Raw genomic sequence first — 13,156 nt, 5'->3', positions numbered from 1 at the left:
TTGAGCTTGACATGCCCATGACATTGGGCCATCCGTCAGGTCTGATTTTTTTGTTTTGAGAACGCCTGCTGCCAGGAAGGCTGTGCCCTGGCCTGTGTTCCGCGCCCGCGCTTGGCCTCAGGACAGGGGCACTGCCCTTCTTTCCTGCGTGTGCTTGCAGGGAGGAAGGGGAGAGGTCAGGAGTCCGCCCGAAGGAGGCTCCGGGGACTGCTGCCCAGCCAGCAAGGGGAAGGTTTCACTTTCCTTGGCAGCGCTGTAGGGTAGGCTATTTGTTTAAACAACCCCAAAGAAAACCATTTGGCCAAACTGTTAGTTTCTAAACAATTTACTTCCCTGGTGTTTAAACAAACTCCTACCCAGGATCTGGGTCTGGCCCCAGGGAGGGGGTTGGCTTCTCCTCTTCATGGCCGGCACAGTGCCCTACACCCTCCAGGCGGCCCAAGGCTGGGGCTGCTGCTCAGACCTCACTGCAAACAACCTTGGAGGTCACCTGTGAGCCGCAGCCTCGGCAAGCATTCAGCGGAGCCCAGGCCAGGGCTCTCTCTCTCCGGGTTCCTCTCTCCGTGGCCACCCCCCGCTGGCCTGGCCCTGGACACAGTGCTTTACCACCTTTACGCTTCAGGCAATGAGCTGGGCCATGGCTCTTGCCCACAAGTCCTGGTCTTCTAGGCAAAGCTCAAATAAAAACTTCAAAGGCTCTGCAGCCCAAGGGGTGTCAGACACCCCCGTTGGAATCAATTATCACCTACAGATTTATCCTGGCATTCAATTACTGCCTCAGCCACAGAGACTTAATTCTAAGGGATGCTGATAATGGGGTTCCCTGGCAGTGGGTGTGCTGGGGACTTTGCATTGACCTGGTTAACAGAGAACTGGGGCCAGACACACTTGACAGCTCTGAGCCCACTGGGGACACTCTGCAGGGATCTACTACGTAGTCACAGCCTCATGAATCTGAGGTTCTTGAAGCTGGCAGCCAACCTCCCCAGTCTCCACTGGTGCCCTGAGCAGGCCCACCTGTAACCCCAGCTCTCCTCCTAGTACTTGTTCACTGGTGGTCTTCCTCACTGAAGGTCTCTGCCCTGCGATCCCAGGAGCACCATGGGGGTCGATCCTGTGTTGGTTTTGCCCACCCCCACCCCTAGTTTCCTGGTCCAGGGCCTGGTGTGAAGTAGCTGCCTGCAGAGATACTGGTGGGGTGACCGAGCTAGTGGGGCAGTGCTTTAACCCTGGGCTTCCAATGTGTGCCATCTCCAGAGATCCAAGTGTCTGCGGGACCTTATTTTCCCTCTTGCTTCTGTGTGCCTTTGAGCCAGGAGCTTTACCTCTCTGTGCATCAAGGTCGTCCTCAGTAAAATGGGGCATCATCATACCTCAGGGGGTTGGTGTGAGGATCATACTATTCTAGGTGACTGTGTCTGGAGGATCATAGGAACAGGGTTGGGTGAAACAAGCTCAGAACGTGTTTTATGGGGCACAGTCAGTTAGTTGTCCAACTCGTGATTTTTGGCTCAGGTCATGATCTTAGGGTCGTGAGGTTGAGCTCTGCGTCAGGCTCTGCACTCAGCATGGAGTCTGCTTGCAATCCTCTCTCCCTCTCTCTCTGCCCCTCCTCCTGTTCATGCTCTCTCTCTAGTAAATAAATAAAAATCTTTTTTTAAAAAATGTGTTTTGGGACAGAACATTGGTTTTCCTTGGGGACAAATGTTTCCTCTGGGGAAGAAGGGCTGCTTGAAGTCAAGTGGGGTTCGACACACACCCTTCTGCTTCACAGACTGAGCTGTCCCGGGCTCAGCTTGGGAGGCTGACAGCCTCTTTGTACAATTCTGCAGATGCCCGCTTGGACGGGGTTCTTCCTGGCCATGCTGTGGGGTCGGGGGGTTTCCTCCTTCCATCTATGGTGGCAGATTAAGCCAGAGCCTTTCATGGAGTTTGGTTCCTTTGATGTCAGAGCTGGATGGAAACTCAGACACCATCAGGTTGGGCTGATTCTTCACTATAAACGGGGAGACCAAAGCCCAGGGAGGGTTAGGGATCTGTCCAAAGTCACACAGTGGGAGCAGGGCCAGGAAGTTTCTGCCCTGTGTTCTCCCTGCTTGTCTTAGGATGTCAGCATCTGCTCTGGGTGTGGCTCTGGGTCTGCAGAGGACCAGGGGGGCATGTGCCAGAATCCCAACGAACTGTTAAGTGTGGTGCCCACGCAGAGGGGCAGGTAGTGTGTGTGTGTGTGTGTGTGTGTGTGTGTGTGTGGTCAGCCGATCCATGGGGGTGAGTGTCACAGGAACAGCTTCCTGGAGGAGGAGGAGGTATGTGACCTGGGTCTTGAAGGACAGGGCAGATGTCCATAGAACATTTTGGGAATGGAGCCCAGAGGAAGACAGTTTGTTGAAATTCACAATTCCCCTCCCCTCCTTCCAGCACACACCAGATCACGACCAAATCTGAACTTGGGCCTTGGCGGTTTCCAGTGTAGTCAGGTACCTGGGGAACCTTCTGAGGACTGCCTGCCTCAGTTTCCCATCCTGGGCTCATAAAGCCTTTGCTGTCGTGTGTGCGCCCTCTAGTGGAGGAATCGGATTATGACCTCTAGGTCTAGGAGCCCAACAGTGAGGATCCTTGTCCTACCCTTACTTGAATGCCAGGCGAGGGACCCCAGGTGGATTCCACAATCACCAGGCTCCGGGGGGCTCTGCTGCTGTGGCAAGAAGCTGGCACTGGGTGAAGGAGACAGCCTGCTGTTTGAGGGCTGTGGCTTGACCAGGCAGCTGGCTGCAGAGGCTGGGCCTGGGGGCCTGAGTTTGATAAGTGTGCCCTGCTGGTTCCGCCCTGTCCCCATCCTGCGTGGCTGCATGACTTGAGGTGGGTCCTTCCCCATTCTGGGCCTTTCACCAAACCAGGCAAGTGGTCCCAAAGTTCCCAAAGTGGTCTCTGGGCCTAATCTTGGTTGTGGGTCATTGAGACCAGAAAGGGCCAGAATGAGTGAGTGGACAGTGACCCAGCTCTGGGGGAGGGGCCGCATCCTGACCCCGGCAGCCTCCAGAGGTGTCCAGGTCAAGGCTGGGGAGCACTGTGAGCTTCCCTGTGTTGTTTGTCCTGGAAGTTCTGACAAATCCCAGCAGGGAGGGTCCAGGACACAATCAAAATATTAATACTGCTGGGGTGGCCGAGGCCCCAGTTGCTCACCCTTGTCAGTGAGAGAGCCACATGGGGAAGAATCGGACTTTGCAATGATGTGTGTGCTTAGGTGGCATGAAGCTGCCCTGGGGGGTGAGCGGGGCAGGGGTAGGGCCTCAGGGAAGAAGTGGTAACTGAACTGAACCGTGAAGGATGAGCATGTGGAAGGCAGGGCCCAGGGGGGCTTTGAGAAGTATGGCTGGCAGTTGATGTCTGGAGCCCAGTGTCTGTGTGGGACTTGTATTTGGATCTAGCTTGTGGCCAGGAGAGGGGCTGGCAGGGGCGAAGGGGGACTGCATGTGAAGCGGTTCTTCCATAGTGATTGAAGTCAGGTGGCTGTGTTGCTTGACCTCTCTGTGCCTACCTCGTCTCATCTGTAAGATGATGGTACAAATTGCGCCGGCCTCACAGAGCCCTTACGAGGATGCACTAGTGACCACGTAGGAAGATCTCGGCAAGTGTTCCCCAAAGTCACCTGCTGTTGCAAGGAAGCTCTGCCCCCGAGGGCTGGCTGAGCCCCTCCCTGCCAGTCTCAGCACAGGCCCAGGCTGCTGTCCTGCTGCAGGCCTCTGACCCCACTGCTTGTGCATCCACAGGGGCCGAGGAGGTGCTGCTGCTGGCCCGGCGGACGGACCTGCGGCGGATCTCTCTGGACACACCAGACTTCACTGACATCGTGCTGCAGGTGGATGACATCCGGCACGCCATCGCCATCGACTACGACCCGCTGGAGGGCTATGTCTACTGGACAGACGATGAGGTGCGGGCCATCCGCAGGGCCTACCTGGATGGGTCGGGTGCACAGACGCTGGTCAACACCGAGATCAATGACCCTGACGGCATTGCCGTTGACTGGGTGGCCCGAAATCTCTACTGGACGGACACAGGCACTGACCGCATCGAGGTGACCCGTCTCAATGGCACCTCCCGCAAGATCCTTGTGTCCGATGACCTGGATGAGCCTCGTGCCATCGTGCTGCACCCTGTGATGGGGTAAGGATGGGGGTGGGTGGACCTCCCATCTGGTGGGGACTGGGAGCCAGGCCATCCAGAAGTGAGACAAGTGGTTCTGGAACTTTCTCTGGCATCAGAATCCTTTGGAGGAGGGCTTGTTAAAATGCAGGTGGCTGGGCCCTCTTTGCGGAATCCTGATTCTGGAGGTCTGGGGTGGGCCTGAGAACTTGAATTTCTCACGAGCTCCCTGGTGATACTATTGCTGCTGGTCCAGGGACCAGACTTTGAGGAGCTCTGACACAGGCTATTGTGCATGTGTATAGAGGGCCTGTTGAGCTTGGGTAAGTCATTTCTTCCCATGGGCCTCACCCTTCCCATGGAACGGTCCACCAGGGTGGTTTCCAGGCTAATCACGGTTTGTCCTTACTATGTATGGTCTGGGCCTCTTCTTAACACATTACACACAGTGAATCTTTACCTCCTCCTCTCACCCCATGAGGTCAGAGCAGTTGTACAGTGGAGGAAGCTGAAGTCCAGAGAGGTTAAGGGACTTGCCCAAGGTCACATAGCTAGGAGGTTGGGATTGGATCTGGCAGCCTGGCTCCAATTTTCCATTTTAGGATTCTGTGACAATAGCTTGTGAGTGGATGTAGGAGCCTTTCTGAGAATTTCAGCAGCTCAGGGCAGGGTCGCAGCCCCCTTCCTGGGGGTTCATGGCCAACAATGTGAAACTGGCAGACCCTGAGGGAGGAAGAACAGCTGGAGCTCCTGGTGGGTGGAGCCAGGGCTGCCGGGAGGCCTCCCACCCTCTGTGCAGGATATGGACAGTGTCCCAGAGATGGCCTGGAGGAGGAGCTGCAAGGACAAAACGGAGGGCAACCCATGAAGGCAGCCCTGGGAGCCATGCCTTGTGGGGAGTAGCAAAGCCAGTAATAGTAACCGTGGTAACTGGCTGCCGTCCACGGAGCACCCACTGGATGTCAGCTGCTTCTCTCATTTCCCTGGGTCTGAGGCTCAGAGCATGCAGTGACCTGTTGAGGTGCCTGCTGCCAGAACTAGGGTTCTGGGCCTGTCTGCCCGTGGAGCCTGCGCCTTGTACATGGGGGCTATCTACTTCTTCCTCATCCTGGTGCTCAGTCCCGCCAGCTCATGGCTCTCTCAGCAGAGTGTCTGCTGTCTGCCAACCTACAGCCCGGGAGATGAGTCCCAGCAGCCCCCTCTAAATCAAGGACCCATGTAGTTAGGCCTGCACTGTGGGCACCACTGCTCCCGTGGGGCCCCTGGTCCTTCCTGCCTAGGGGCTTGGTGCTCATCTGTCCACCAGCCAGCACTTCTCGAGCACCTGCCATGGGGCAGGGAGGGAGGTGTCCTCAGCCCTGGGGTTGCAGCCGGGACTAAACAGACAGTGCCAAACAGATATGTGCTTCTTCTCCAGCCTCATGTACTGGACGGACTGGGGGGAAAACCCCAAAATCGAGTGTGCTAACCTAGATGGGCAGGAGCGGCACATCCTGGTGAACACATCCCTCGGTTGGCCCAATGGTTTGGCCCTGGACTTGCAGGAAGGAAAGCTGTACTGGGGAGATGCCAAGACGGACAAAATTGAGGTGAGTCATCCCCACCAGTGGGCGTTGGTTCCTGGAGCTGTTTAAGATAGGTTGTGCAGCCTGGCAGAGCCCGGCAGGCCTGGAGCACTGTTGTAGGCAGAAGCCAGGCCTGGCCACCCCTGTGGCCTATCACGTGTACCAGGTGGGCATCAGATGGAAGCCTGTGCTCTGCTATTTTTTAAAAGATTTTATTAATTTTTTTAGAGAAAGAGAACATGCATGTGTGCATGTGTGTGTGTGTGTGTGTGTGTGTGTGTGTGTGCAAGCCGTGGGGAGAGGGAGAGGAAAAGAATTTTAAGCAGTCTCCACATTTAGCACAGAGCCTGATACGGGTCTCGATCTCACGACCCTGAGATCATGACCTGAGCCAAAATCAAGAGTGGGACACTTAACCAGCTAAACCTCTGTGCTCTGATATTTGACCAAATAGGATCCTTGATAAAATAATTTATTATGATACATTTCTGACATGTAAGAGGCCTTTAAGGATATATGTAGCCAAGTGAATGCCATCATAGGATATACTGTAGTGATGTGAGGTGTTACCCCAGGGAAGCTGGGGGAAGAGCACACGGGAGACACTTGAGTGACTTCTTGTGAATTTTAAGACTATTTCAAAATACAAAATCTTTTTTTTTAAAAGAGTTTATTTATTTGGGCACTTCGGTGGCTAGTGGTTGAGCATCTGCCTTTGGCTAGGATCATGATCCCAGGGTCCTGGGATCAAGTACCACATCAGGCTCCTCACAGGGAACCTACCTCTCCCTCTGCCTATGTCTCTGCCTCTCTGTGTATCTCATGAATAAACAAATAAAAATCTTAAAAAAAAAAACAGACTTTATTTATTTGACAGAGAGAGAGCACAAGTAGGCAGAGTGGCAGGCAGAGATAGAGGTAGAGGGAGAAGGAGAAGGAGGTTCCCTGCTGAGCAGGTCCTGGATCCCAGGACCTGAGGATCATGACCTGAGCCAAAAGCAGACGCTCAACTGACTGAGCCACCCAGGTGTCCCACAAAAGTCTTTTTTTTTAGTTCATAAATCAATTTATTTTAGAGAGGGGGAGAGAATGTGGGGGGTGTAGAGAGAGGCGGGGAGAGAGAGAATCCTCAAGCAGACTCCCCGCTGAGCACAGAGCCCGATGCAGGGCTTGATCTCAGGATCCTGAGATCATGACCTGAGCCAAAATCAAGAGTTGGGGGCTTAAACTTAGTCACCCAGGTACCCCTCAAAATACAACATCTTAATGAAAAATAATGTGCACATGCCCACCACCCAGCTCAAGACATAAAATCTCATCAACATAGTTGAAGCCAGAGGTGACCACTGTCCTGAATTTGGTGTTGCATTCCCAAGACATTTTCTTTGACTACATGGGTGTTCCCCTGAACAGTCTTGTTGTGAATGATTCTACATGGTTGATTTAAGTGGTGTCTGAATGTGTTCTTTGGCAACTTGGTTTTTGCTCATGGGTGTATTTTTTTTTGAGGTGCTCTTGATATGGTAGCTAGATCTGTCACTGTGGAGGGGAGACCCCAACATTCATGCCTGTCCTCAGTGAGGACGCCTCCCTCGGTTCTGGTCACTTTTGCATCATTCTGGTGTTTCTGGTCATATCACTATTTATCGGCATCACCACCTAGGAGTCACTGTCTCTCCTCTCTCGGCTTCATGGGGAGCCCCCTACCAGGCAGCTTGCAGGGAGTGAGGATCCCAATGTGTCTCAGAGTTTCCAGCCATGCTTCTGAGCAGGAATGTGAAGGGGACTCAGGGTTGGGTGGATGCCTCTCCCCAACAAGTTGCTGCCAGAGTGGCCATTTCCTGTCACATTCCCTACAAACAATCTTGTTGCAAAAGGGAGTTTCTTTTGAGCCTCTGAGCCTGAAGCTGAGACCCTTGATTCTGGTACAGTCAGCAGAGGAGGCTTCGTCTCCAGGGACCCCACCCACCCCTGGGAGCAGGCTGGGGATGCGTGTGTCCAGCTCACACCACTGGACACATTACAGGCATGGCTCTGTGTGCTTCCACGGCAGGGTGTTGTCTGCTGTGGTGAAATACATGTGATCTACGATGGCCATCTTAACCATTTTAAAGTGTGCTGAGCATTCAGTGCACACAGCAACCATCACTGCTACCTAGTTCCAGAATGTCTTCATCCCTTGGGACACCATACGCATTAAGCAGCCGGTCCCCAGTCTCCCCTCCCCAGCCCCTAGCATCCACAGATCTCATCTTGGTCCCTCTGGGGTTGCCTGTTGCGGATGTCATCTAGTATACAGCCTGTTGTGCCAGGCTTCTTCATGCAGCATGATGTCTTCAGGATTCATCCACGCCGTGGCACCTGTCTCCGCCTCCTTTTTACAGCAGAATAACACTGGTTGGGTGGACAGACCACAGGTCATCCACTCATCTGTTGATGGACTTTTGGGTTGTTTCCCCCTTTTGGCTGCTGTGAGCAGTGCTGGGAAGAGCACTGTGTGCACATTTTGTTTGAGCGCCTGTTGTTAATTCTCTTGAGTACGTACTGAGGAGCAGAATTGCTGGGTCATGTAGGAATTTTATGTGTGATTTACTGAGGAACAGTCAGACTAGTCCACAGTCTACATCGATTGGCACTCTCGCTAGCAGCGTAGGTGTGTTCTACTCTCAGCATAGCCTCACCTGCTGTAACATTCCATGTCCTTTATCATTGTGGCCATGCTGGCTGTGGTGTCTCATGGGTTTGATTTGCATTTCCTGATGTTCAGCACCTTTCATGTGTTCGCCCCACAATAGTATGTGACAAGGTCCCTGTTTGTGGACCAGGAACTGAGGTCCAGGGGGATGGTACCTTGCTCGGGGTCATATAGCAAGTGGGTGGTTTTTTATTTTCTGCTCTTAGACTCAATCCACAGACAGAACCCAAAGACACTGTCAGGCTTCCATTCAGAATCCAAACGTTATCCCTTGTGGTAACCACTAAGTAGAAAGGACGGAAGTTAGGAGGCGTGAGGCTGGGGTGAGGTAGGAGCATGGTTTCAAGGGTAACCAATGGAGGAACTAGGACGGTGCCAGCACAGTGGCATGAGGGTGAGGGAAGGCCCGGAGTGAGGGAAGAGGCTTCGCCTACGCAGTGGCTGCGCCGGCAAACCAGGAATGTGCACCACAGGCCTGTTACATCTATCCATTTGGAGCTAATCACCAGAAAGCATAAAGAGAAAGGGCTGCAGAGTTAGAAGTGTTTGAGAATCTTGGGTCAAGCAGACTCAGGAAACATGCGGCGACTTCCCTGTAGGACTCCTCTTGTGGGAGCCTTTCACATGCTCACATAAGCTGAGCTGCTCTGAGGGGATGAGGCACGTTAAGTGTTCTCAAACCGTGTGATCGAGGGTCCCTTTCTTTCCCTGCTGTGGCTCTGGTGGCACACACTGTGGGAATGCTGACCCCGGTGGAAACTGTCGCTGCTGCCTCCCACACATCCAGGCCTGACCCTAGCTGCGGGGTTTGTGCAGGATACCCCTCAACCCCTGCCCCTAGGGAGGCTACTGACATGCACAGACAGACATGGAGACCATCCTCCACATAAACTCAGGGAGTCTTATCCCGCCAGTGGGAGATGCTCCAGGTGAGTCACGGGTGCTTTCTGGTCGTGCTGGTTCCTCTGGCTCTAGTGTTCTTTTCAGTGGTGAAATACCCCAGACACAGGGGTGAATGTTTTGGAGGTGGCCCAACCATGCTAGGGGACGTGTCTGCATGTTCCTGCTGTGAACTCCTTACTCTCAGGTCCCAGGGTTTGCCACGAACACCTGGTGAGTGCCAGCGTTGTTCCCAGTGCTGTGGCCACCTTGGCAGGTATGCCCAATAGATGTTCCTCTGGTGTGCCCCTCAGGACAGATCTTTGGATCAGGCCACCAGCTTGGGTGCAGAAGCCCCTGCCAGAGGTCACAGAGGATCCTGAGGGCTTCAGGGGGAACAGCTGAGGAACCAGGGGCTGTGTTTACTTTTCAGTTTCCAGGTGGGAGGGGTGGTCAGGGGAGGCAGAAACCAGGTTAGGTCAGCAACAGGACATGCTTCTGGCCGTGGTAATGTCTCCAAGAAATTATGCCCAGTGACAATGGAATGGCCAGGCCAGATGCTAAGGAGCCCCAGCACTGGCCTTGGGCTTACCTCATGCGGCTGCCTTTGACGGGGAGAACGGATTCCATGCGGCCTCATTGTGTGCATGGCCTGGCTCTGAATGCAGAGAGAAGGCACTGGAAGAAAGGTACTTTAGATGGTGATAAACTGGCTTTTCCTTTGAAGAGGTGATCAGTCTCCTGTGTTCTGCCCACCGGGCCCTCAAGAAGGACTTCATAGAGCAGCTGTGGCTAACCAGGAGAGTGAAGGTCTGGAAAGGCCGGACGTGTGAAACAGGGTTGCATCTGGATGGCATTAGTGGCACGTAGATGCATCTTACAGAACAGGCCAAATTGCTGGCCCTGTTGGTGACAGCTGTCTGGACATGGGGTTCAGGCCAGCCCTGGGGCAGCCCCTCAGCTGTCCAGCGAGCTGCCATCATGGGAGTCGCAGGGTGGCTCCCCCTGTGGCGGTGGCCTCAGGCCGCTCCCTCCAGGCTTACACTGGGAGGCAGCCCCGACCTCCCCCAGCACAAGCAGGCTGGAGCCACGTGGGATGGGTGGGGGCTGAGGAGCCCCTCCTGCAGTCTTAGGTCTTGTGTCCCAAAGGTCAGCCTGATTCATGAAAGCAGCTGGGACTCACTGTCTCCCTAAGCTGGCTCTGACCAGTGGCCACTGGGGCCCTGCGCTTCTCTCTCTCTTTTTGGCAGATGCCACGTCCTTTCTCCCTCTGTCCATGCTGCTTGGCAGACACCAGGCTCGTGACAGCCCCGCGTGGGGCCTCCCCCAGGCAGCTGCACCTGTCCCGGCCGCCCCCAGGTCTCAGGCGTGGGGACGGCTCTTCACAACTGGAAGCCGCAGCACCTTTGAAACCCGTCCAGTGCCCATGCTCTGGCTTAGTCACCAGATCATCTGCATTGTCATTATTAATTTTTTAAAATTTCATTTAAATTCAATTTGCCAACATAGAGTATAACACCCAGTGCTCATCACATCATGGGCCCTCCTCAGTGCCCATCACCCAGTTGATCAGCATCATTATTTTCACCCCTTCCCTAGTTTGTGAGCAAGCCTTGTCTCCCAAAGCAGACGGGAGCTCTGTTGGGCCCAGCTTGAGTCAGGGTCTCCGTGCTGACCATGGGTGGAGACTCAAGACACACCGGGTCTGTATCGGGAGTGCCCTCCTCTGTTCCCTCCCACACTCTCTGTCGCTCCCACTTGCCCCTTGCTGGGCCCCCTCCTCTTGTCCCCCTCTGAGCAGGTCCCCCTTTCCCACGGCTGCTCAGCAGGCCCCTGAACAGAGCTCTCGACATGCCCCCCAACCCCTCCACACCCCTATTCATTCTCCAGCATCCACAGACACTGCCTCGTGCTGGAGGAGCACCAAGGGACAGCCCTGTGCCCTGGTGGGGCAGATGTTCTAGAGGGGAGATGGACACGGGGTGACCTGACAGCTGTAGCACGTTGGAGGCGGGCCGTGCTCTAGAAGGATGCTGAGGAGAGGCGATGGGGCACCGTGGTTGGGGGGTGACATCCAGGCTCCCCTGACGGCGCCTCAGCTGTGTTTCCAGCCGCGTTTGTTCTGAAGCCCTGTCTTCTCTGCCTTATTTGTGCAGATTCTGTTGCCTCTGTTTCTAGAGTAGAGGGAGGAATTGTGCCCATGAGCGACGCTCAAACAGGCAAAGCATTTAAACAGCCAGACACACACACCGCAATACATGTCCACAGAGGGTGGTTTCAGCTGTTACTGAATCAAAACTGGGACTGGTCTTGCCCCTTTGAAGTCTTGAGCTGTCTTTCTAAAGCTTCCTCCTCAGCTGTTTCCCTCTGGATTGTCTGGACTCCAAGACAGACCAAGCAGAGGTCTTGCAGGCCAACCCAGGCTCCCTGCGGCAGGAAATATCACCAGTGTGTGGGCTTACGGTGGACCTGCTGGGGCCCCCACCCCAACCCCCGTAGATCATCTGGGCTCTTTGAGGCACCCTGCTGTCTCACTCTGGCCAGGACAGTGGGAGCTTGCATCTCCTGCCCTTGACATCTGCCATTGGGGTAGGCTCTCAGATGGAGGATCCGAGGATCTGATCCACACACCTGGTGGGGCTGGCTGGTGGGTGGGCTGAGGATAAGTCACAGCCTGAGAAACTAAAAATATATCTATGTCCCTGTTCCTCACATGTCCTAGGTCAATGGAGGGGATTTCTGGTATGCCCAGAGTAAATACTTGGCACAAGAGTAATGGTTGCGAGGCCTGATGGCTGTGTGTCCTTCGTCCCCAGGGAGGACATTAGAACATGAGCCCTGCGCATGTGCATGCAAGTGTGTGTTTAAGATCTTTTTTATTATGTAGAACAAAATAACCAGGGCAGTTTTAATTTGATGCTTATGTCCAACTGTGATAATTATTTTTTTAAAGATTTTATTTATTTATTCATGAGAGACACATAGAGATAGAGAAAGGCAGAGACATACATAGAGAGAGAAGCAGGCTCCATGCAGGGAGCCCGATGTGGGACTTGATCCTGGGACGCCAGTATCACGCCCTTGGCTGAAGGCAGGTGCTCAACTGCTGATCCACCCAGGCATCCCCAACTGTGACAATTACTGCATCAAAAAACAGAAGTCTTTTTCCCTTTAAAAATGTATTTTCAAAGGGTTGGTCTTGGTCTCGTATCTCTTTGCATGGTGACTTTCTGGGGTCCACCATTGTGTGGGCCTCCCTCCAGACCCCCGTGGGTTCAGCCGCTCAAAGCTCAGCTGAGAGTGGGCTTCTTTTGGATCTGTAGGCATCTGCTCTGCTTGTCCCACGTCTCAGCCACCCCCTCTCTGACCCCAGATCTGGGCATGGAGTGCAGAGTCGGCCAAGCCAAGAGGACAGAAGCCAGAGGTCAGAGAGAGCAAGACTCTGGGCATGTTCGGCATCTGATGTGATCGCCTTTGGCATAAGTTCTTGGAGAGGTGGTTCCTTTCCTGAGGATCAAATGCACAGGTGTTTCTGTTCTAGAACAGGGGTTAGAATCTATAGCCTGTGACCCAATTGCCTGTTTTTGTACCACTCTTAAATTCTTAAACTTTCAAATGATTGGAAAAAAATGAAAAGTAGTATTTCATGATGTGTATAAATTACATGACATTCGAATTTCATGATCCACAAAATTTTGTTTTGTTTTGTTTTGCACAAATGATGTTCTGTTGGAGCATAGCCCTGCTTGTTCACTTACATACGCTGTCTGTGGTTGCTCTTGCGCTGAAAGGACCATATGGCCACCAAGCTGGAAATATTTATGATCTGCTGCAGGAAAAGTTTGCCAGCTCCTGACCTGGAAAGTCTGTC

General features: G+C 53.7%; 1 protein-coding gene across 3 annotated transcripts in view; it reads left to right on the top strand.

The window, feature by feature from the left end:
* Nucleotides 1-13,156, top strand: part of LRP5 (LDL receptor related protein 5) — a 107,018-nt gene that overhangs the window by 53,747 nt on the left and 40,115 nt on the right. For all 3 annotated transcript variants that reach the window (XR_007403697.1, XM_025445771.3, XM_025445770.3), the window contains exons 6-7: nt 3,771-4,167; nt 5,564-5,735. Coding sequence is in view for 2 of the 3 variants with exons in the window: in XM_025445771.3 (XP_025301556.1) it covers nt 3,771-4,167; nt 5,564-5,735 (569 nt within the window). In the remaining variant the exon portion in view is untranslated. The remainder of the gene's footprint in view (nt 1-3,770; nt 4,168-5,563; nt 5,736-13,156) is intronic.

Source organism: Canis lupus, chromosome 18, assembly GCF_003254725.2.
Source record: "Canis lupus dingo isolate Sandy chromosome 18, ASM325472v2, whole genome shotgun sequence".
Taxonomy (NCBI): Eukaryota; Metazoa; Chordata; class Mammalia; order Carnivora; family Canidae; genus Canis; species Canis lupus.
The sequence above is the reverse complement of the archived record's forward strand: the minus strand, read 5'-3'. Positions and strand labels throughout refer to the sequence as shown.